Source organism: Saccopteryx bilineata, chromosome 10, assembly GCF_036850765.1.
Source record: "Saccopteryx bilineata isolate mSacBil1 chromosome 10, mSacBil1_pri_phased_curated, whole genome shotgun sequence".
Classification (NCBI taxonomy): domain Eukaryota; kingdom Metazoa; phylum Chordata; class Mammalia; order Chiroptera; family Emballonuridae; genus Saccopteryx; species Saccopteryx bilineata.
Window position 1 is genome coordinate 18,945,268 of NC_089499.1, and position 25,943 is coordinate 18,971,210.

The 25,943-nt window shown below is 43.7% G+C and overlaps 1 protein-coding gene across 1 annotated transcript in view; it reads left to right on the top strand.

The window, feature by feature from the left end:
* OSBPL10 (oxysterol binding protein like 10) overlaps positions 1 to 25,943 on the top strand; it is a 295,305-nt gene that overhangs the window by 156,697 nt on the left and 112,665 nt on the right. The window contains exon 4 of the mRNA XM_066244416.1: positions 107 to 298. Within this exon, the coding sequence (XP_066100513.1) occupies positions 107 to 298 (192 nt within the window). The remainder of the gene's footprint in view (positions 1 to 106; positions 299 to 25,943) is intronic.

Sequence of the window (25,943 nt, forward strand, 5' to 3'; positions counted from 1 at the left end):
GGAGTCTCAAACCTGGGTCCTCTGCATCCCAGTCCGATGCTCTATCCACTGTGCCACCTCCTGGTCAGGCCGGTTGTTGAATTTTAACACCTGTTGCTTCTTCTAGACTACTCCAAGCTCTCGAAGCCGAAGCCTCACTTTGCTCCCCCATGGAACACCTAGTTCTGCGTCGCCCTGTAGCCAGAGACACCTCGGTGCTGGAGCTCCCGGTGTGGTCACAATCACGCATCACAAGTCGCCTGCAGCCGCCCGAAGAGCCAAGAGTCAGTATTCCGGCCAGCTTCATGAAGTCAGAGAGGTAGGCTTTGCTCTCCTACTAGGTTAAGTGGTCCATGGGAGTTGAGGGCTGTGAGTGCTTTCTCTGTCACCTTCTCTCCTTTTGTACCATCTTGATTACGAAGAGAAAGGACCAGCGGCAAACGTCCCACCCACACAGCCATGACAATCCCTCCTGGTTTAAAGAAATTATTTCTGTGTTTCTTAGGTTAAATGAGCTGTTAGGACGCCTCTGCCAGAGGCAGACAAAGCAAGCCACAGAAACATGGATGTAAACAGAAGTACAATCAAAGTCTCCATGCACAAAGCAGAGTAGACAGTACAAAGTAACGGGCAATCTGGAAATAATAGACAGTGTTTCTGAAACTCAGGAAGTGTTAGTCCCAGAGCTGATTTCCCCTGTTCTGCCTTCTCTCTTTCTTTTTTTTTTCTTTTTTTTGTATTTTTCTGAAGCTGGAAACGGGGAGAGACAGTCAGACAGACTCCCGCATGCGCCTGACCGGGATCCACCCGGCACGCCCACCAGGGGCGATGCTCTGCCCACCAGGGGGCGATGCTCTGCCCCTCCTGGGGGTCGCTCTGCCGAGACCAGAGCCACTCTAGCGCCTGGGGCAGAGGCCAAGGAGCCATCCCCAGTGCCCGGGCCATCTTTGCTCCAATGGAGCCTTGGCTGCGGGAGGGGAAGAGAGAGACAGAGAGGAAGGAGGGGGGGGGTGGAGAAGCAAATGGGCGCTTCTCCTATGTGCCCTGGCCGGGAATCGAACCTGGGTCCCCCTCACGCCAGGCCGACGCTCTACCGCTGAGCCAACTGGCCAGGGCCTCTGCCTTCTCTTTATAGAGTGCTTCCCTCCTCCTCACCAGCACAGACACACTCCAGTTTGTGATAGTGAACGGGGCATCGTTCTTGGAGTCAGAATACTCTGTTGTTTGAGAATGAATCTTTTAACAGCTTCACACCTGAGTTTCTGCATCTATAAAATGGGGATAGCCCAGTTCATACCAACCTCTCCCACGGGCGATTCGAGGCTCACGTGTGATCACGCACATGAAAACCCTTCCAGTGAGAATGCTTTGTGAACACTGGTGGGGCTGTTTTTGTTTGCCTTTGCTACGAAGGAAAGTCATTAGTCTGGGGATCTCAGAGACTCAGGTTTCATATCGTCCTTTGCTACTTACTATTCTTGAGAACAGTCTCTATAAATACAGTACAGTAAATGATTGGCTGCCTAACTTTGGTTGAGTGCTGAGCCTTTTTTGCCTGCAGCTGATTTGTGGATGGACCAGCTTGTCCTCTTACAAAAGTAGCCTGCCCCCTGTGTCAGGAAGGCGACTGGGACTCCCAGAATGGGGCCTTGCTGCTGCTTAAGTCGGGGGCCTGCCTCTTACTTTTTAAATGTCGCAAGCCAAGTCATGTTTTGTCGGCTGACTATCTTGGTCCAATGTGGCCCCGTGTAGAAAACCGGAAATCTTCTGAATCAAATTTGTATATGCAAAAGAAAGACATATATTTTTTTCCTCAATAGATTTACATATGCACATACTCTTTATTGCCTTTATTTTGTCTTTATTTTCTAATTTTGTCTTTATTTTCTTATATTGTCTTTATTTTCTAATTAAGAAAAGGTGCAGATTCAAATGCTCCCTTTGAAATAATCACCCTGATGTTAAAAAAAAAAAAAGGAAGTAGTTGTGAGTTTACTTTTGCCACATTGGGTGATATGAGGAATGGTTGTGCCTATGTACATACGTATGTATTGCTTTTCATTTTTCATAGGACCTTTTCCAAAACCTTTATTATGGAAAAACTGAACATACACAAAGTAGAATAGCACTGCCCAACCCCCAACTCGGCACTGCCAGCTTCTTTGTTTCATCTATTTTCCCTGACCACTTCTTTTTGTTGCTAGAGTAGTTTAAGGAAATCTTAAATATTTTATCATTTTGCATTGCCAGTAAGTGCTTCAATATTTATCTAACAGATAAAGACTTTAAAAAAAATGTAGCCACAATACCATCACGTCACTTTTATATAAACCTCATTGCAGATATATGTATTTTTGTGTATGTGCGTGCATATGTGTGTGTGTTTGTTTCTAAAGTGAGAAGCGAGAGGCAGTCAGACAGACTCCTGCATGTGCCGGACCAGAATCCATCAGGCATGTCCATCAAGGGGTGATGCTCTACCCATCTGGGCATTGCTCCGCTGTGGCTGGAGCCATTCTAACACCTGAGGCAGAGCCCATGGAGCCATCCTCAGTGCTCAGGCCAACTTTGCTCCAATGGAGCCTTGGCTGTGGGATGGAAGAGAGAGACAGAGAGGAAGGAGAGGGGGAGGGGTGGAGAAGCAGATGGGCGCTTCTCCTGTGTGCCCTGCCTGGGACTCAAACCCCGGACTTCCACACGCCGGGCGGATGCTCTACCACTGAGCCAAACCAGCCAGGGCCCATTGCAGATATTTTTTGCAAGAACTGTAGAGATTGTAACCTTAAAAAAAAAAGGCAAGTTGAAAGTTCTTGGTATTTTGAGAATTTTAAAAATTGTATTATAATGAATTTCTGATAGATTTGCTGTTGTAGTAATGATGGGAAGCTTCTATATATGAAAAAATGGGGTGCTTCTGGTTAGTGAGCCTAAATAATAGTTGAGGTATTTTAGTTCGATTTTCAGTAGCATTTGATTCAATATAATGCCAAAATCTTTCTACCTTCATTTTTTGAAAAAAAAGTCTAGTTTTTTTTAAAAGTATGTTTCTTGTGTATGTATGTATAAAATATTAATTATATAAAGTATATAATTCAAGTGTACATTCCAAAAGAAGCCTAAAGAAGAAAATCAGAACTACCCATAATCCTTCCTTCCTTCAGATGACCACTGTTAATATTTCAGTGAATTCACTTCTGGGTTATTTTTTTTCCCTTCGGTATAGTTACATATAGAGATATGTAAAAGATTATATAGTATGATCTAAACTTTATAAACAATTACATGTATGCTGCTTTTTTTTTGTTTGTTTTCTCTCCATTTTCTATCTGTTGGACAGAGGGATTATTGTAATTTCCCAGAGAGTCTCATTATCTGAAAAATAATTAGGTGAAATGTGTCCATAAACATTTTGATTATTTCTTTGTAATTTTGATAATATCTTTGCGGGCAAGAGTATTTCTCTTCAGGGGATTGCTTTTATCCATCAGTGACCTTTCTTCCTGAAAATTAATTTTTAAGTGAGTTTGCCGAGAAGTATGTACAGAAGACATTGGCAGTCAGGAGAATTAAAGGAAGAGTTGAAAGTTTTGATTCTCAGATATCATGTCCAGCTTCACTCTGATTGGGGAAGGGTCACTGTTTTGTGACACCTGTCATTTTATGATGTGGACAGGTCTACCTTGAGAATTAACTATCCTGAGCAAATTTAATTCATATGAGAAAGTTCTGCAGTTCAAAAAGTAGATTAATTTCAGAGTATCAGGCCTCTGCTTACTTAGGTTCTTTTTACTTAGCTATAAAATAAGTAGAAATAAATGGAATAGTATTTTTTAACCCAGCTGTACAAGAAAGATAAACTTGGGACCACTGAAGCAGTGGAGAAAGTCATCATACACAAGACAGATGTGCCTGAATTTCTGAAGAATAAAAGAAAAATAGCCCAGCCAAAGGCAATAGAATAAATTTTAAATGGAATGCCAAAGCATGGGTAAAAATAATGGGACAGTTTAAAAGATTAAATGGTTATCATCTAAAATTTAAAGACTCAAGATACTGAAGGTCAGTACTCAAAGTCCTCCCTGGAAGTGGTTAGGACAGATGAGTTTAGGGAATTGGAAGCTCAATACCACTGTGAGGACATCGGGAACAAATACTTTCTAGCAATTCAAGAAAGAAAAAGGAAATCTAGTCTATTAGATTACCAGAAGTAATGCTAGTCTGTTATTTGTTGAGATATTAATGCATGTTGGCAGTGTTGCACATTGTCTTTTTGCTCCAGTCTGTTGATAAATAATAAGAATTAAACACAGAACAAAGCTGTGTATTACCACTGACTCATAAATTCCCCATTGGGAACTATATCCTCAGGAAATAATCCATGGAGCTGGGGCTAGAAGGGAGAAAGTTCATCTGGGTAAAACTATTCATTCTACTAAATAAATCCAGAACAAAACTCATGGTAATGCCTAAATAAGCAATAACACATTTAACACACTGAATTACTATATATTAACTTAAGATAAAAGTCCTGTCAGTATTATTAGTACATGGGTATGTATAAGTGAAATAAGAACATCAGGATACAGAATAATTTGCACACGTTGAACCCTATGTTCATCTTAATAAAGTTCAGAAGTAATTTAAAACAGTGATTCCAGAAATTTTGGATTATTCTTGTAAACTAAAACTTAGAATTTGGAGAGCAGCATAAGCATTGTGAATTTTTTATTTTGCCCAGTAAGGACATTTTCAAAGTGCAATGCACGTTAATGCCCCCTCTCCCTCATCAGAGCAATGCTGACCTCAGGATAAAGAGCCATTTATTGCATGGAATAAATTTAGTTTTATGAAATACATACAGTTTTTTTCTTATTTTAATATTTTATCTTGGATGAAGAGACTTCATCATGGATTGATTGGTCATGGCCTGCGAATGTTTTTAAACTAGCTTACCACTGATTTTTTTTAACTTCAGAATGACTTGCAATGCAATCCATCTTCTCCATTGCCAGCTTTTCTCCTTTCTGGTTCATAGCTCACTCACTGTCCAGCAAGCCACCTCCTCAATGAAAGCATTTTGTCATATCATCCTTACTCCCTGCTGCCTATAGGATAAAGGTTGAACTCTTCAACATGGCAAAGAGGCCTTCTGTTGACTGTCTTCCGCCTCCCTGGCCTCGCTTCCTGGCCTCATTATTCCACCTTGTTTCCGTCATGGACTTACCGTCTCCCTGTGTTGGGAGGTACATTGCCCAGTAGCACTTTTGGCCATGATGGAAATGTCCTATAACTTTGCTTTTCACTAGGGTAGCTACATGGGGCTAATGAGTGCTTAAAATGTGCACTCAATTTTAAAGGCTTAGTATAAAAAAATGTCAAATGTTTCATTAATGATGTTTTAGAATATTCATTACATGTGGAGATGAAAACATTTTCTGTTATGTTGTGTTAAATTAGATATATTAAAATTAAGGTTACTTTTTTTTTCTTTTACCTTTTTATTTATTTTATTTTATTTATTTATTTATTTTATTTTATTTTTTCATTTTTCTGAAGCTGGAAACAGGGAGAGACAGTCAGACAGACTCCCGCATGCGCCCGACCGGGATCCACCCGGCACGCCCACCAGGGGCGATGCTCTGCCCACCACGGGGCGATGCTCTGCCCATCCTGGGCGTCGCCATGTTGCGACCAGAGCCACTCTAGCGCCTGAGGCAGAGGCCACAGAGCCATCCCCAGCGCCCGGGCCATCTTTGCTCCAATGGAGCCTTGGCTGCGGGAGGGGAAGAGAGAGACAGAGAGGAAAGCGCAGAGGACGGTGGAGAAGCAAATGGGCGCTTCTCCTGTGTGCCCTGGCCGGGAATTGAACCCGGATCCTCCGCATGCTAGGCCGACGCTCTACCGCTGTCTTTTACCTTTTTAAACGTGCCTATAGAAAATGGAAAATTATGTACTGTATGCACCTCCCATTTATTGCTTGCATTATCTTTCTCTTGGACAGCACTGCTCTAGACTGTGCACTTGCTCACTCAGTGAGTCCATTCTGTGGGTATTAGTTGAGCACCCGCTAGGTGCCAGACGCTGGATTTTTATGCTGAAGGCCGTGTCTCATTCATCTTTGCATCTTCTAGCCCTAGTACAGCAACTTCTGGGCATGTTGGTTGAACTTAATTGATTTAAGGACCCATGTCCTAGCAAGTAGAGAGCTTTAGAACTGGAATGTGGAGGCATTCAGGGGTTGCTTAGGTAATTATATGTGGTGGATATAAAGCCACAAGTTCAGTCCATACAAGCACAGTGTGATTTTTATAAAACTCTTGTTTGCTAGATGCTTTTTGAAAAAATAAGATCCTTAGTACATGCTTGTACTAATATTCTACCTGCATACACACATGAATCGAATAGAAGAAAGTCAGGATGTTCTTTCTTTTCCTAATTCCTCATTACTATTTCCCGGAAGTGACTACCGAGATGTCTCATGTATTTGCGAACATGAGGGCAAGTGTATGTTTGCATATGTGCACAGATTTGTGGGCGTGTGTGGGACTATTTCTGTTCTACCACTGGCTTTATTCTAACTATTTGCTGCCTTAGAGTACAGTTAAGAAAATCCTCTAAAGAGAGTACCTACGAAAAATTTTCTCTACGTGTTAATGTGTTCTCAGGCCTGGGCATAACAAATATTTGAAAAACAGAATAAACTTTGGAAAGTTCAGGTTCTGGTGGCTTTGACTGAATGTTTTTCATTTGAGACTTTAAGAAAAAAAAGACACTTAATTTAATAGACTTTGTCTGGGTTCTGTAGCTTGATGAGAGAAAAGGTCATGCTGTTGAATTGCGACGGGTGTATGTGAGGCATAAATTTAGATTTAATTAAGCTTTCAATTAGAATGTATTGACAAGTAGGAATTATCCTTCTATCAAACTTTTTTTAATTATTATTATTAATTTGCTTCCAGGCACATACCCTTTAGAAGAGAGAACTGTTTGCTGCACTGGTTTATTCTGGGGTAGATAACCTGTATTGACGCTGTGTAATTTAATACGGTTTTAAATCTTTCACAGGGTATAATATGTGGAAGAGAAGCTCCTTCCCCAGCTATGTGAATTTATGCATGTTCCCTCATGTAATTGCACTGTCGTATTTGCTTAATACACATACGAAGGAAGTGCTTTAATGAAGTTGCTGTCTTTATAAATGATATTTTCTCCCTTCAGGATGATTTGGTTTGACCCTGGTGCAATGCAGTGAGTGCGGTGAGTGAATGCAGTGAGTGCCTGGTTAGGAACCTTGATTCATGTACCGCTATGGAAGCAGTAACTGTAAAATACTAGCCTAGGGAATTTTATTAGCTGATCCACTTTAAGGTAGCGGTCAATCCGGGCAGCATTGAATACGGGCCATCCCGTCACCAGGGAGACCGCATTTAGGGTATAAAGTGGATTTTCCCTTTGTGTGAACAGAAGGTTGATTTTTTTTAAAATGTCCTAATTTAATTCTCCCGTGCACTTTTGGGCTAAATGATGACAAGTAACCCTAGCTTGTATTTTTGGTAGCAATATGCCATCTCTTAAAATAAGTCCGTTCCAGACTTCAGCTTTCAAAAATTATAATTTGGAGTTAGTTAATACCAGTGATTTTCAAATGTTTTTTTAATGCAGTAGAGTGTTATTTTATAATAAAAATATTACAGATCCTTAATGTTTAAAGACGGGTAAAAGTAGAATTTATTAGTGCGGATTTACTCTGGAAGGTAAACGGGGCACTTACTGAGTAGGGAGCGAGTCGAGCTGGGATAGTGAGTATTTATGATCACCATTATCCCTTATCAGCCTCTGTGTCCCAGCAATTTGAAACAAACATTACTGTGATCTGTTGATTTGGGTCCTGTGTTAGTTTCTTAGGGCTGCACTGCCACAAAATGAACCACACAAACTGGATGACTCAACAACTGGGATTTATTCTCCCACAAGCCTGGAGGCCTTCAGGTGAAATCAAGGTGTTGGCAGAGTTTGTTCCTACTGGAGGCTTTGGGAGAAGAAGTCTTTCATGCCTCTTTCCTGCCTTCTGGTGGCAGCTGGTGGGCCTTGGCTTAAAGATGCGTCATCCCAGTTCCTGACTCCTGTGTCATAAGGCCTTCTCCCCCTGTGTCTGTGCCTCTGTCTCTCCTCTTATATTGGATTAAGGACCCATCTTGGTCTAGTATGACCCCATCTTAACTAATTTCATCTGCAAAGACCCCATTTCCAAATAAGGCCTCATTCTGAAGGTCCAGGAGATGTGAATTTTTTTTATTATAATTTTATTTTTTTTTAATGGGGTGACATCAATAAATCAGGATACATATATTCAAAGAAAACATGTCCAGGTTATCTTGTCGTTCAATTATGTTGCATACCCATCACCCAAAGTCAGATTGTCCTCTGTCACCTTCTATCTAGTTTTCTATGTGCCCCTCCCCCTCCCCCTTTCCCTCTCCCTCTTCTCCCTCCCTCCAGTAACCACCACACTCTTATCAATGGAGACATGAATTTTTAAGGAACACTGTTCAACTCAGTGCAGACCCCTGTGAAGTTAAGGTCTTTCATGCGAAACACTAGAAGATTTTCCTTTCACTTTTTTTTTACTTCAAAGTGATGATTTGGTACAAAGAGCCATCTGTGTGTGCTCCAGGCCCTTGGGTTTGTTTTTCAATGTGGAAAGCCTCGTGTGGGCACCACAGCAGATCTGACCAAACTGTTGGGCTTCCAGGGGTAGGTCTCGCCCGGGTGGAGTTTATCAAGCACAGGGGAAAGTTACCTTGCTTCTGGGCTTCCCTCCTGTGCCCTCTGATCTTTGCCCAATGGTGACACGGGAGGGCTTGAGGGCAGATTGGCTGACAGGACCTGACTCTCGCAGAAATTCTGGCTCGCAATTATTTAAGCTTCGGACAGTGTTGAGGCCTAATGTGTGCACTCAGTGCCTTCTTGCTTTGCCGTGAATTTTTCTCTTGGACAGTGGTGTTGAGTGTGTACATGCATACCTAAAGGGGCTTTCTTTTACTGAATGCTAACATATGCCTCCCTGAATTCTCACGCTGTGAAATAGGTGTCATGCCTACTGTACAGTTGAGGACACTGATGCCTAGAGGGGCCAAGGCATGTACTCAAGTTGATGCAGTTAACAAGCAGCAGTGCCGGAGAGGAGCCCATGCAAGTCTCACCTGGAGCCCTCTCTCACAACCAGGTGCCTGTAAAACCATCATACAGGCTCCTTGTTGCCTCCCACATCATAGAGATCTTGCTTCCATTTCTACTTAGTGACAGGCAGGGATAGTGCTCATGGTATACGGCTTAGTATTGGCCATGGATACCTTATTATAGATGCAATTTCCAGGTGATAGTTTATGTTAAAGGCAACAGGAAGTTCTTTGAGTTACATTAAACGTTTTGTTCATGTGTCATTTTGTAGAGAAAAATCTCTGCCTGTGTAGATCATAAATAACTATAGGACGGGTGGCCCCCACCTGCAAAATGGAGGTTCCTGGGTGTCATCAGCTCAAAGATGCTTTGGTAATCTTTAAATCAGAGCTTGATGTTACAGTGAAAAGGACATGATAGCATTTCTTCCTAAAGGTTATTCTTCCCTCCATTTACTTTCTTTCACTCTTTGATTATTACTTTCTCCAGTGCAAGGAGATAGGCTTATAAATAGGCCTTTGAGGACCATGGCCAGATCGCTCGGTTTGCTGGAGGTGTGTCCTGATGCACTTTGGTTGTGGGTTTGATTCCCGGTCAGGGCACATACAGGAACAGATCGATGTTTCTGTCCCAGTCTGTTTCTCCCTTCCTCTGTCTCTAAAAATCAATAGATTAAAAAAATAGGTCTAAAAAAAAAAAAAAAAAAAGGTCTGTGAGGAAATATTTGTATGTTTATTTCAGAGAAATTCCTTATATAATATATACTTTATTCCTTATATTGGAGAGATTCCAATGTAAAACATATGTGATTTATACTGGTTGTTCAGTAGAGAGGAAATCATAAAAATAAACAAAAACTTATGCCCTATATTTTGGAAGAAAAAAAAATAAACCTTTTATTATTTTAGTACACATTTTTATCTCCAACATAAATATAATTGTCCTCTGACATGCTACTGGGGAAATTATTTTTATTTTTTTTTGACTTGTCTAAGTCTTTCAGCATCCCGCCAGAATGCACATCATTCGGCTTAACGCTCTGGAGATGAGCAGGTGAGGTGAAGGTTTCTCACTGACAGAGAAATGATCACAGTAAGGCATGCGATTTAGAATTTACTAACATTTGGGCACATAAATCATAGCTTTAAGACTTCATAATTACACGGTGCCTGTCATTTGAGATTCTAAAAAGAATTTATAGGCCAACTTGTGAGATGTGACAGTTGTATTAAACCTGTGCTTGGAATATATTGATAGAGATAACTCAGGAGCCAGGATCTGGATGTGGGGAAAGGTGCCCTCCCCGCCCTACCCGGAGAGGGGGCGAGGCTTAGCTGGGTATTAAATGGTGTCAGTTATCGGAACCTGGCCACCAGAGATTTGTCATTTATTTACCTTTGTTCGGAGATTACATCCATATTAACTGTTTCTTTAAAGAAACTAGAGTTTTTGACTGGTTAATAAGTACACGCAAGATCAGATTAGGAAGGTACACGTGTATCCATAGAGATATGTGTCGGCCGTATATTGGCAGAGGTCTTTCTGACTCCTCTTTCTCAGCCTCCTGACCAAAGCCAACCCCTGTTCTGGCTCCTTGTATGTTCTAGACGTGTTGGCACATACATGTTTGTAGGTACCTATATGTATATTACTTTTTAGGCAATAGTCTTGTTAAAAAAAAAAAAGAACAAAAACACTAACTGTAGTATGTTATACACGTTGGTATGTCCCTGTTGTGTCCTGTTATGAACTTTACTTCTTCTACTTGGAAATGGCTCTTTACCCACCCATGCAAGAACTGCCTGTATTTTTGATATTGATAGAGTGCTCTCTTGTGTGGATAAACCACGTCCCACTTCAAAACTCCTCTCTCCAGGCCAGAATCCTACGTGTGGTCTTTTGGGCCTGCGCACAGGTAGTTACAAAGGCAGGCTGTGTGCGCATGCGGGGAAAGCCGCCCACCCCCAGGCTGGCTGCGCTGCCCGGGTCTCTGGCGCAGTCATACTCTTCCACGTGTCTGAGCTCCTAGCCCAGGAGCCTCCATTCCGATGCTGCTGCCTCAGCAAAGGACTCTGGCCAGGGCCCTTCCCACACACCTTCCCCGAGCTCCTCTGGTCAGGGAAGGGGGCTTGCAGACCCTTTTCTCTACTCTGACTCAGTCCTCACTACTTTCCCTCTCCCTCGCAGGGGGAGGGTCACCTCCCCTGCCACCTACACTGATGGAAGTCACCCTTGCCGCGTGCTGTTCCACACAGGAAAACTACCCTTTTTTTTTTCTTGTTGTGCTTATTTTATTTTTAAACTTTTTAAAAAGACTTTATTCATTAGAGGGGGAGAGGGGGGGGAGAGAGGGAGGAGGGGAGAGAGGGAGAGAGGGAGAGAAGGAGAAAGAGAAAGAGAAGGGGGAATGTGCAGGAAGCATCAACTCCCATATGTGCCTTGACCAGGCAAGCCCAGGGTTTCGAACCTGCGCTCTCAGCATTCCAGGTCAACGCTTTATCCACTGCGCCACCACAGGTCAGGCCTCTTGCCTCTTTTATCCCAGTAGATAAATCAAACCTCAGTTACCTTCAGTTTGGCGTTTTGCCCAAATGGACCCTTTCACTTGTCAGCTCAGCTCTTGACGCTCTTTTTTTTTTTTTTTTTTTTCTTGACGCTCTTTGAAGAACAAACAGTGTTTCTAATTTTTTGCTCTTACAAACAATTCTATAGGGGATGTGTGCGTCCATGTGGTCCATGTACCGTTCAATAAAAGTAAAGGTCGTGGGAGGGAAAGTTGCTTGGAGGAACTGTTTACACCATCCCTGGCGATGTTGGGAGCGGTAGCTTATACCTTTGCGGACTGGCGATGTTATCAACCTCACTTTTGTCTCCTGGAGAGGGGAAAATATGGTATCTCATAATTGTAATTTCTCTTATTTTAAGTGAAGTTGAGCATCATTTCGTATTTATAAGAGCAGTTGTGTGTTCCTTTCTGAAAATTGTGTTCTCTTCCCATTTTTTTAGTATATGGTCTATTTCTTACTGATTTCTAGACGTTGTTTGTGTATTAAGGGAATTTAACCTTTCCTAATTTTTCAGTTGTCCTTTGAGTTACGTAGGGTGTTTTATTCTGTGCTGAAAGTTTTAATTTTTATATATTCAAATTACCAATCCTTTCTTTAGAATTTTGGAGCTCTGTATATCATCCATGCCTATAAGAGTTCTTTTCCACTCCAGGATTATTTAAAACAATGTTTTTCAACCACTGGCCTGCTGGTCCATGAAAGAGTCAGCCACTCTGATGGTCCTCGTACAACATCATCTCTGGGGACCGGCGCCTGTCTGCACACCGATGGTTGAAAACCGCTGATTTAAAAAGCACCCATGTTTTGGCCCTGGCCGGTTGGCTCAGCGGTAGAGCGTCGGCCTGGCGTGCGGGGGACCCGGGTTCAATTCCCGGCCAGGGCACATAGGAGAAGCGCCCATTTGCTTCTCCACCCCCACCCCCTCCTTCCTCTCTGTCTCTCTCTTCCCCTCCCGCAGCCAAGGCTCCATTGGAGCAAAGATGGCCCGGGCGCTGGGGATGGCTCCTTGGCCTCTGCCCCAGGCGCTAGAGTGGCTCTGGTCTCGGCAGAGCGACGTCCGGGAGGGGCAGAGCATCACCCCCTGGTGGGCAGAGCTTCGCCCCTGGTGGGCGTGCCGGGTGGATCACAGTCGGGCGCATGCGGGAGTCTGTCTGACTGTCTCTCCCCGTTTCCAGCTTCAGAAAAAGACAAAATAAATAAATAAATAAATAAAAAGCACCCATGTTTTTAAATAATGTTATGGTTTTAGTTTTTTAAATAGCTTTATTGAGATATATCAGACCATAAAGTTCACGCATTTTGAGTTCAATGAAGGTTTAGTGAATTCCTATGGTTGGGCCATATGGCCACAATTCGGTTTTAGAACACTTCCATCACTGTGCTTTATTTTTGCTTTAAGTATTTAGAGAAATTCTGCTTGCATATTTGTTTGACCTGGGATTTATTTGCTGGACGGAGTGAGAACAGCAAATAATTTCTTTCCAGGGCATCACGTGGTTCCAGGTGACCAATCTCAGGTGAGACTCAGGGTCATCATAGCTAGTTGCTCAGTTGACAAACCCATCTGCGTTTTCTTGTTTGTTTTCCAACGCCACTTATCAACTCGTCCACTGTTCCCCTCCTGCTGCGGAGATGCCACCTAAATTGCAAGCTCAATGAAGTATCTGGGTCTGTCTGGTCTTTCTCCTCTGTTTCATTGGCTTGTCAGCTGATTAGTGTTCGAGAACGACAGTATCTCATGTACTGTCACTTTAGAATATGCTTAGGCATTTGGTGAGGCCGGTGTACTCTGATTGACGTTAGTGCTGCTTCATCTGGCTTTTTCTGGACGCTTGTTCCCCATAAGAACTTTAGAGTCAGCTTGTCTGGTTCTTCAAGATACCACTGCCGCCACCACCATGCCGACTTTTTAAAATAGGATTATATTACATTTATATACTACTTAAGAACTGTTATATGAATGACCTCCTTTTTAAAAATAAGGCATAATTATTCATCTTTCAACTTATTTTAGTGTTCTTTTTGTGTCTCTTGGGAGTATTTTGAAGCATATGGACCCTGTGTGTTCCTTTTATATTTTTATTTTTTAATTGACATTATTGTGGTGACACTAGTTAACAAAATTATAAAGATTTCATGTGCACAATTCTACAGCACATCTTCTGTACTCTCTGTTGTGTTCACCCCTGCCCCAAGTACATGTCTCTTCTAATTAAGTACTTTATCCCTTTTATTAATGTTGCAAGTGGGATGTTTTTCCCATTATACTTTCTACGTGATTTGATTGAGTGACTTATAAGCAGGGAGGCTGTTGCTTTCTGTGGGTTAAATTTATTCCCAGAAATCTAAATATATTCTGTTCTTGTTTGTTGTAGTTTTTCTGTTGATTTCCTTGGGTTTGCAGGTATAAAATCATATTTGTTGCAAATAGTGATAATTTATTACCCCCTCCTCCTTGATTTTTATCAAATTTCTTTTAATAACTGTGTTGGCTGGGGTGCCCCAAACGATTTTTCACGGTAGTGCCTATTGTGATCTTCTCTTGCCTTAGTCCTAATTTTGCTAAAAATGCTTCTAGTTTCCCCATTAAGTGTGAAACACGCATATATGTATCATATATGAGGTATAAATATTATACAGCATATATACGAGATACGTAAAACATGATTTTAGGAATTTAGGATAGATATTAATTTATTCATTTGGCAAATGTGATTGCAGGCCTATTATGTTCCATGCAGGATGCTAGTTCTGGGAATACCCAGGGGAAGTGAAACTGACAAAGCCTTTGTTTTTCAGGATGCTCAAAGTCTTAAGCGGAACAGATAGAAACAAAAATCAAAGAATTAATAAATGCCAGGTTCTATGAAGGAAAATGAGAAGGGTAGAGAATAATGTAAATTTAGGATGATCAGAAAGGGATTTAGAATCACTTCAAGTGTCTTTTTATCAGCTCTGTTTTCTTTCTTTTTAATTTGAAATTTTGGATGCACTAGCTGTCCTCTGAACCCGGGCCCCCTTCCCCCGGCTCTAGTCTCTAGCATTTCTCCCTTGGCCGAGGGACTTGAAGGCAAATCCAGTGATTGATGTACCCTCTCCGTCCACTGGTTGATGTTTGCTTGTTCTCATATTATTTCCAGGACACTGAATGTTTAAGAAGTGAACTGAATTTGTGAGAGAGCGGGGTAATTCATCACCTTGGATAGAGATACTGTTGCTAAGGCAACTGGCTGCATCCTGGGACCACAATCTGCAGATGTAGCATCTGACCAGATCTCGGGGTGTCTTTGAGCTCCCCTGGCCGACCGCTCTCCAGCAGCTTCTGTGGTCCTTCCTTTTTCTCTCTCTACCGGCTGCTGAAATGTCTGCCTTTGCCTCATTTCCCGGCTCCTCCCCCCTCCAGTCTCCTGTCAAACCTGCTGGGATGATGGGAGTAACGTGGGAATGACTTTAGTCTGACAGGGTGAATGTGGAATCTCAGCCCCTTGGTTCCAGGTGACCAATCTCAGGTGAGACTCAGGGTCATCATAGCTAGTTGCTCAGTTGACGAAATCAGGATGGAAATGTGGACTGTGGCAACTTCTTCATGCTATGTAACTGCCTCCATCTTCTGTTTTGTCTTTCTTTTTTAAATTGAGGTATGATTGACATATCATATTGTTTCATGTGTACAATGTTTCAATATATGTACATAGCTTGAAATGATCACCACAATAAGTCTAATTAATATCCATCACCACATCTAGTTAAAAAATTTCTTCTAGTGAGAACTTTTAGGATTTACTCTTAGCAACGTTTCAATATGCAATGCAGCATTATTAACTTCAGCCACCATGCTCTATATTGCATCCCTGTGACTCATTTATTTCATAACTGGAAGTTTGGACCTTTGGCCCCCTTTACCTAGTCTCACCCCCACCCCCCACCCCCACTCCCTACCTCTGGCAGTCAACAATTGTTATCTGTTATCTATGAACTTTGTTGTTTTCTTCAAATTAAATTCCACATATACGTGAGATTACATGTTACTTGTCTTTGTCGGACTTATATCTCTTAGCATAATGCCCTGTGTGTTAGTATTTATACAGAAAGTATATATCAATGCGTCATGATATGGCCCATCATCTGTATTCTAATTCCTTCTTATAAATTCTTTCTTTCTTTTTTTTTTTTTCTTTTCTTTTGTATTTTTCTGAAGCTGGAAAACGGGGAGAGACAGTCAGACAGACTCCCGCATGCGCCCGACCGGGATCCACCCGGCACGCCCACCAGGGGGCGACACTCTGCCCACCAGGGGGCGATGCTCTGCCCCTCCAGGGCGTCGTTCTGTTGCGACCAGAGCCACTCTAGCGCCTGGGGCAGAGGCCAAGGAGCCATCCCCAGCGCCCGGGCCATCTTTGCTCCAATGGAGCCTTGGCTGCGGGAGGGGAAGAGAGAGACAGAGAGGAAGGAGAGGGGGAGGGGTGGAGAGGCAGATGGGCGCCTCTCCTGTGTGCCCTGGCCGGGAATCGAACCCGGGACTTCTGCACGCCAGGCCGACGCTCTACCACTGAGCCAACCGGCCAGGGCATAAATTCTTTCTTATAAAGTCTTCTGTGCCTCTATCTCCTTTGAGGAGTTTGGTTTTAAATTTGGCCAGACCACGTCTCACCATCTGCACCATTATTGCTCTGTTCCATGCCACTGTCATCTTGCCTAAGTATCCTTGCTTCTGCCATTGGCGCCCCCCCCCCCCGGGTTTTCCACATAGCAGCCTGAGGGAGTCCCTTCATAGCCATGTCCAATCACATAACTTTAAAAGCTGCAGTGGATTTCCACTATCTCTACGATAAAACCCCAGGTCTTATCCAGGGCCCACAGGCTCCAGGAGAAAGGTCCCTGGCTTTGTCTCTAACCTCAGTTCTCAGACTGTTTCTACCCACCCCTACTTCCTGGGCTCCAGCCACCTGCTGTTCCCTGGGCTCCAGCCACCTGCTGTTCCCTGGGCATGCCAGGACTCCTGCCTGCCAGGCTCTGTGTACTCACCTTTCCCGACAGCCAACTGCCCACAAGCCTCCCTCCTCACCCACCCCAGGCCTCTGCTGACCACTCATTATAAGGCAGAGCTCTGCTCCCTCCCTGCCTCCATCTCTCTGTCCCCTTGCCTTGCACTATTTTTTTTAGTAGTACCTACTACTTTATTATCGTCTGCCATTATATTATCATATGTTTGATTTGCTCATTGCTTGTGACCCACGCTAGAAGGTAAAACGTCATGGAGAGCAAGGGGCTTTCTCTGGCTTTGTCGCTGCTGGCACATAGGAGGTGGCTCAGTGAGTGTTTACGGGAAGAATGAATGACCTTTGCAATCTCTTTTTGACCCTCAGCTAAAAGCAGGAAGTGGGGAAATGCTAATGAAGAATAGTAAGCTAGAAATTTTTTCAATCAGTATCTGAGTTCAGTCCTTCAGGAAAAGATTCTTATTGGGAGGGGTTCTCTGTATACATTTTTTGTCAAGTGGGAAAATGGCGAATTGGACACAGGTCCTAACTGACCCCTGGCAGAGCTTGGGGCAAGTGTAGAAGGGGGCGTCTGCCGGGGGCTGAAGGACTAGGGGTGGGGGCTCTCCTGTCTTCCGCCCTGCTGTCTAGGGCAGTATTTCATCACTCCTGGAAGAGACGGTACATGGTGCATTGAGTATGTGGTTCAGCATTCAGGGTCTACGGCCAGGCGGCCGGACTTGGCTCTGTATCCGCCGTTTTACCATACCTGGGTATTTAATGTGAACTGCTGTGCTTTATATGTAGCTCATATGAGCCGCTGGAAGGTCCAGTGTGTTATTAGGGTATGCACGAACAAGACAACTCATTCATTAGTTGTTGCAAATTATGTACCTAAAGGCAAGTAAGACTGAACACTGGTGACAGTGGGGGAATGAGAATGCAAGGCAGTGTCTGTCTGATCACATTGGCTGGTTGTCCTCCAGCTCACAATAAGTCTTCTTCTCTGGTTAGCACTCTCCAGATGGGAAGAGCAGCGTGGGGACACCTAACCAGGTTTCGTTAGTCCTTCTCTGGCGCTTCCCAACTTGTCCAAGGAGACCAGCAGTTTAGCTCCTGTGTGAGGAGTGAAGCGTCGCAGATTCCTAGAAAGAGTTCACATATGTAATACCTTGGCAGATTGTGAATTTTCTTTTAACGTTTCATCCGGAAGGAGGAATCTGAAATATCTTGCAGGAAATCACTTGCATAGTTCATTTTTTAAAGAAAATAGAAACCCATGCCATTTCATTTAAAGCACGAGCAAAAGATGTGTCTTAAAGCTGAGAATGAGACTGCAGGCCCTGAACACCTTTTAGATTAACTAACAACAACAATAATGAATTCTGTGAATGATGTCAAAAACCAGAAGGCAAGTTAGGCGTGTCGGTGCGAACGTAAAAGTCATTAGGCTTTGGGCAGCACGGTGCTTCCTTGGGGATAGTGGTGCTCATTTGAGTTAAATCTGACTAATTTTTACTGAGCAGACACTCAAAAGGAGAACCCTGACCATTGTAACAGCCCCAGTAAATTGTAGACCGAAGCGGATTATGTAGTTGGGTAAGGGACATCTTCTTAAAGTTCAGTAACCTCTGAAACCGCTTCATTTTTAAGCTATATTTAGATCACTAATGTTGCTCTTTATTGCTATTAGTGGTCAGCACTTTGTGGTGGTGGATTTGCCAAGTCTTCATGAAGCGCCTTTGGTGGGGACTGCTGTGTTCTGTCCACTGTGGTGTGGCGGTGGTTGGCTGGGAAAATGGTAGGTAATTTTGGAGTAGGTAATTCCAGTAGGGTTCAAATAATTTATCAACCGGTTCTCTGCCCTAATGACTGTTAAAGTATAAAAGAATGATACTGTATACCGAAAGGTAGTTTATTATTTCATGCATTTAATACTTTAAGAAGAACAATAAAAGAGGTACACAAAACTAGATTATGTTATAAGAAAGAGTTTTAACATGTTAATGAAAAAGTATTAAATAATACCCGACAAAACCCAATAAAACTGTTATTTAAGATATTTCCATATTGCTTCTTGATTGGCATCCCGACTTGCAGTTTTTTTCTCTTATGGATGGAATGAACATGACTACGGGCACTTAGAACGCGCTGTTGCGCAGATGAATGTTAAAACAGAGTAAGCAATGTAAAATTGTGATTTCCACATTGGGCGGCTGCCCAGGTGCCCACCTTAGAGAGAATTCTGATGACAAGTGCCATTTTAACAACCGGTTCACCGAACTCAACAAAAATTTAGGTATCAGTTCTGCCAAACTGGTGCGAACTGGCTGAATCCCACCACTGGGTAATTCTGTTTGCTAAGTTGAAGAGTGCAGGTTTTTTTTTTTTCTTTCCTAATGCCTACCTGCTTATGAATCATGTTCTGCTTCCTTTTGCTCATTGTGATTACATCACTTTTTCCCTAGAGGCTCGATCAGTTGGTAGTTAAGAACTTGTCAGAAGGACTGGCTTTGCCGCTCTGTTGTGACCAGAGCCACTCTAGCGCCTGGGGCAGAGGCCAAGGAGCCATCCCCAGCGCCCGGGCCATCTTTGCTCCAATGGAGCCTTGCTGTGGGAGGGGAAGAGAGAGACAGAGAGGAAGGAGAGGGGGAGGGATGGAGAAGCAAATGGGCGCTTCTCCTGTGTGCCCTGGCCGGGAATTGAACCCGGGACTTCTGCACGCCAGGCCGACGCTCTACCACTGAGCCAACCAGCCAGGGCTATGCAGGGTTTTTAATCTCTTCCTGCCTCATTTTCCCAGTCTGTAAAATGGGGACAATATCAGAATTACCATCAGTATTAAAAATCCCATTGTGCTGATAATATGGAGTTATAACCCTTAAACTAAAAGAAATACCCATGATTCATGCTGATACAAATAAATACTTGGACAAATAAATAAATGGGAGAAGGAACAGCTCTTTTTTTGACAGAATTCCAGTAACTTAGTGGAGAAAGAGAGAAATCGAAGCTTGCTACTGGGCAAGTGACGTAGTAATAATTGTAGGCAAGAACCATCCATGGATGCTAACATTAAGAAGTGAAAGTGTGATGAGAAACAGAATGTTGGTGTAATCTCAGAATATCTCTTCACAGAACATTTATTAATTACAAACAGAAAATACTACTTTACAGCGGAGAAACCCAACAGACACCCCCGTTACCAAGCGATCAAGATTAACCTCACCAGTCTTACGTCGTATCGATCTTACCCCCAAATATGATGCATTGAGGAGGCACAGCGTAGTGTCTGTGTTTTAGCGTCACCAAAAGTGCCTATAACCTTAGTTGAGTCATTTGAAAACAAGAGGGACATTTATAAAATAATTGTCCTGGGCTTTGCTAACGATCAGAGGAGATCGAGATGACGCGACAGCTAAATGCAACAACGGATCCCGGACCAGAAAAACCAAACTCAGAAAAGCTGGTGAAATGCACACAGGCGTGTAGATTTAGGTAACGGAGTTGTATCAATGTGAGTTTCCTGGTTTTGATCACTGGGCAACTTTTCTGTAAGGTGTAAGCTTAGGGGAAGCTCGGTGAAGGGTAGGCAAAAACTCTGTGCAGTTTTGCATGTGAGCTGTTAGACTGAAAAGATCAAAGCAAAAGTGTTTTCAGAAGTCGATTATGCACATGAAGTGCTTGACAGAGTGCCCACAATGCAGCACGTGCTCAGCAGAGATCACTGATGACAGCGCCACCATTCCTTTTGGTTTGGAGGAAGGTGGTTAGCGCTGCTGCTGGTTCTGTCGCGTGTGAGAAGGCGCTCTTCTGTCATCGGGTTACGGGCAGTCATGTCCCAGGAGAGCTGGATATCGCTCTCTCTCCCTAGAAAAGCTAAGGCCCTCGGGCTGACCTCAGGCCAACAACCCTCTGGGAGAGTGGTTCTCAACCTTTCTAATGCCGTGACCCCGCAATACAGTTCCTCATGTTGCGGTGACCCCAAACCAAAAAATAATTTTGGTGGCTACTTCATAACTGTAATTTTGCTACAGTTATGATTCAGAATGTAAATACCTGATATGCATTATGTATTTTCCGATGGCTTTAGGCGACCCTGCTGGGGTCGCGACCCACAGGTCGAGAACCGCTGCTCTGGGAGAAGAGGGGCTTGAGCTGGACACTGGCCCGGCGGGGCTTTGCTTGGAAGCTGGGGGTGGGGTCATCAGAACCCGCTTTCTCGCTGCCTTCTTCCTACGAAAATGTCACAGCCAGGTGGCAGCTGATGTTTACAGAATGCTTTTGTTGATTCAGAAAAAAATTGTTTGGGGGATTTTCACTGGGCTGTGTATGATTTTAGAAACCTCACTTTGTAGATTGGGAGATGGTACTAGTTATGCTCAGACTTAGAGGTTGTAACAGAGAGATCCACAGTAACACCGTCATCTCAGTAAGGTTCAAGTTTGATCTTCTGTGATGGCGTCTGGGCCAGAGGTTCCCAACCCGAGCTGGCCGTTTGATCGTCAGGCTTCCATCCTGGGTCAAACCTGGCTAACCGCTTGTCGCCTTTTCCCAAGCAGTGGGAAGAAGGGAAGAAAAAGGGTGTGCTTCTCATTATGTTTAATGTCAGGATGGAGAACTGGAACATTTAATTTCTGTTCTGAAACCGTTTGCAAGAACTTGGCGACATGGTCACACCTCTGAGTGTAATTGAGGCTGGGCAATGCACCTCCACTTGGACGACCAGATGCCCAGCTATAACGGGGTGTGTGTGTGGTATTTAAAGGAAGAAAGGGGGAGTAGATACCTCGCTATCTTTGTTTCATTCAGAGAAGTTTTATAGAGCGGCTTGAGATGTTTCCCATGCCTTAACCCTGTCCCCTGTTACCTGTCAGCAATGGGGTCTAAGCTCTGACAAGCAGAGGGGGTGACAGTCTGACTGTAGCCCATGGCATCTGATGTTGATGTGGATCTCTTAGCATAATGTACTGTTGAGGGCATCCATGTCTCGTAAGGTATCTAAGCTGGTCCTTTTCTTTCCTTGCAATGGAACTGTAGTTGCTCCTGGAGGAAGACCTTTCCAGATGCAGACCTGCCCGCAGTGTGATGAGGCTGTTGATTCGATCCCGCAGGGACAGATCCTCCTGGTTTGCGTGGAAACCGACCTCCGACTCTCCCCTGTCACAGCACGCAGAAATGGGGGCGGTTTAGCTCCTGTTAAGCAGGCAGGTGAGAAGCCAGAATGTCTAGAGCAGTTAGGGCAGGGATGACAGGAGCTTATGATCCACTCTTCCAAATGGGGCCAGGGTAAACGTGTCACTTCCTCCAGCCTTCCTCGGCACACATGGTGTTTGCAGCACCTGTTTGTGGGAAACTTTGGAGACTTGAGGACCACAGCGGTCTCATCACTGTATTGTGGAGACACCTGTGCTGCCTTGCCTGAGCCGTTTAGTTCTCCCTATGGAGAGGGAGTCTGGCCCTCCAACGGTCTGAGGGACAGTGAACTGGCCCCCTGTGTAAAAAGTTTGGGGACCCCTGGCTTAGCAGTTTGCTTAGACTTGTCATTAGGACTTGCCTCTTCTACCAGAGATAACGTTTCAGCTGACGGTTTCAGTTGACTTGAATATGACTGGAGACAGTGCAGTATAAGAAACCTCCAAGGGGAAATGTTGCTGCTTCCTTGTTGTGGACCAGCATGCCCATTTATGGACCTGAAATACTAACTGAGGATGTTAAGAAACAGCAGAGCATGCGCAAGGACGTTGCATTTTAGAAATGTCTGTGGTTTCTACGCGAGAGTACGTGGCACGTGTCGTCACCATGGTTCAAGTGAATGGGAGAAGGTGGATGATCCCTAAGATTATTTTCTGCTCAGAACTTTTTGCTCCTTGATTGACCAAATTGAACCGAGGCAGAGTGTATTAAAGAGAAAAAAAAAAAAGTACTTTTTGCTTGTGAGTTTCTGGTGCCTCTGCTTAGGATTTGGAGTAAGCAGCTTATGTTCCTTGAACCTTCATTTTTTAAATCTGTTGAAGGAGGTTGATAAATGCTTTTAGCCCTCGCTTCTGCAGTGCTGCCCAGACCAGGCCCTGCGCCATTCTTTATTCATCGCCACCGACAGCCCCGTGAGCTGGACCCCATTGTGATCACTCTTTTACAAATAGGGAAGGAAAGTAACTCTTTCAAGGTCGGGTGGATAATAAAATAAACATGAAGTTGGAACTCCAACCAGCCAGTCGACTGCTAAGCCCTCACTTTTTTTTTTAGTTGAATTTATTGAGGTGACATTGGTTAACAAAATTCTATAGGCTTCAGGGATACAGTTCTACAACACCTCATCTGTAGGTTGTATTGTGTGTTCTCCGCCCCATGTCAAGTCATCTTCTAAGTCCACAGCCTTTTTTATTTTAATTTTTTTTTTCTTTACAGAGACAGACAGAGAGTCAGAGAGAGGGATAGCTAGGGACAGACAGACAGGAATGGAGAGAGATGAGAAGCATCAATCATCAGTTTTTCGTTGCGGCACCCTAGCTGTTCAATGATTGCTTTCTCATATGTGCCTTGACCGTGGGGCTACAGCAGACCGAGTAACCCCTTGCTCGAGCCAGTGACCTTGGGTCCAAGCTGGTGAGCTTTGCTCAAACCAGATGAGCCCGCGCTCAAGCTGGCGACCTCGGGGTCTTGAACCTGGGTCCTCTGCATCCCAGTCTGACGCTCTATCCACTGTGCCACCGCCCGGTCAGGCTTAGTCCACAGTCTTGATCGTGGCTGCCTTTTAGTCCTCTGTGCTCTCTTGGCATATCTGAAAATCAGACCCAGAGGGCAAAAGTGCCTGGCACCCTTACTCCACAAGAAGAATCAGGTGAGATCAAGTGATAGAAGGGCCAGGGCCTCGTGTGTCAAAGACCTACTGACATCTGCCTTAGAGCGACAGTTTTCTGCGACTCAGACTCAAACTGTGTACAGGTTGTTAAAAACCTCTTTTCCACCATTACAAAAACATTTTTCTTTAAAGGTTTACTTAGTTGGAACTAAGTGTGGCATTTGGGGTGGCGGGGCGGGGCTTAGATTAGCGTGGTTCCATAGAAACATAATGCGAGCCACGTATATACTTAATTTTTTTTCTATTAACCACATTAAAAGTAATAAGAAATAGGTTAAAATAATTTTACTTAACTTTTCTCAAAATAGTGTAATTTGAATGTATGATCAATATTTAAAAAATTATAATGAGGTGTGTTATATTCTTTTTTTATATATATTAAGTCTTTGGAATTCAGTGTGCATTTTACACACACTTGTATACATCTCAGTTGGGACTAGCCACCTTTCCTGTGCTTGGTGGCTTCCTGTGGCCAGAGGCTCCCGAATGGATAGCCTTTATTGGTAGATCAAATGTATTAAGACAGCCTTTTGGGCCCAGACCCACAGTCTTGAATAATTTAAATATAAAACTGATGGCTATTATTCCAGTTTACATCAAAGACTGTGAATTTACATGGATTCCAGTTTGAGAGGGCTAGAAAGAATCAGCTATCATTTTGTCTAACATGTACCTTCTCCCTCTCTTTTATTCATGGTGTTAAGGGAGGAAAAAGAATTTTCCCTCTACCCTGCTGAGTTCTTGGCTGATACCTCTGTAATAAGACAAACCAACAGGAAAAAAAACAGAAGTGTTTTAACATGTGTACCTCATGTACACAATGGGGGTTCCCCGGGGAAAAATGAGTAACTCAAAAGAGGTGGCTTAGCATCTTCGACAAAGAGCGATACATTTGCAGAAAGGTGACAAGATAAGGGAGAGCAGTTTCTGAGTTCCAAGGACAGAGATAAAGGCTAGCTAAGATAGTTTGTTATAGCTTCCTCTGGGGCTGGCTCCAGTGAGGGTCTAATGTTGTCTTGGGATTAACCTTTGTCCTTCCTGGTAGAGAGGGGAGGGGGACACCTTTGTAAATGAATGTCTTGCTTTTAGGCACATAGAAGGAGGGCGGAGAGCTTTCCTTGTATCTGCTTCTTCTCAAGTGCCTTCAGCTCAAAAATAATTCTTATGCCAAGTGGCATGGTCTGGAATGGCCCAAACTCTTCTCCTTCAAAGGCGTGGGACGCTCAGGAAGACGTCTGGGGTGACCCAGAGCTGCCAGCGTTGCCAGGACTCCACCCCAGTTGATCTTTGTGGTGGAAAAGGCAGAAAGTGACAGGGACTCATGTCAGTGTTCCTATAGAAGAACCGTGTGTGTGTGTGTGTTTCAATGTACCCCCTTTTATGTGGAAAAATAGCGACCTTCAGTAGAGTGCACAGAAACTGTGGATTGGAGAAATGGAAACATTCTCTGGGATCAGCTGGTTCAACTTCATTTTCTCTCCTTGTTCCGGAGGATCAGGGAGGTTAAACGGTTTGCAGGAGGTCTCCTGACCAGTAGCCGTGGTTTTGCCATCGCTCTCGGAAGATGATTGCGGGAATCAGCGATTTTAAAACAACACAGGGCAAAGGGAAGAAATCCCATCTGCTTTGCTCAGGGCTTTGTTGAGTATCTTAACTTGCTTTTTGATTGCTCAACTTGAGTTTCCATCCAGCTCCGAACTCGTTTGTAAGATCTCTCAGCCTGTCTGGAAGGAACCTGTATGAGAACGGGAGACATTGCTTCGGACGGAGGGAGAGAAGGGGTCAGTCACTGCTTGATAAGATGATGGATGAACCTGGTGCGTCCTGTGCTGAGACACCGAAGGTAATAATACTCCACTGCGTGGTGTTCTTAGACCAGGACGGTGGTCAGCTGGAAGAAACCACTTTTAGCAGGGCTTGTCCCCTGGAGCGTTTGGCAACGTCAGGAGACATTTACTAACAGGCACCCAGTGGGGCGAGGCCAGGGACACTGGTAAGCATCCTATAACACACAGGGCGACTCCCCACAGTGATCTGGCCCAGAATGTCAGTAGCGTCCGGGTTGAGAGACCCTAATTTAGAGGTGCGAGGGGCAAAATACATACACACTGGAGCTTTCTGTATTTGAAAAAGCTGATTTTCTTCGATATGTGTTAACACTATTGCTTCTCATGAATATGAATTTAATTACAGTTGTTGTTTTTTTACTTGGGAAACTTAGAACGTCTGCATAATTCTGTGTTATTTTATAAACCAGAGGTGCTTTTTAAGACGATCCCAAGGGAAAGTCATGTTTATTAGGTCGTCTTGTTTTGAGAAGGTGAACAGGTATTTGGTACTTAGTTTTGGGTTCCTTACATAATTGCCACATGG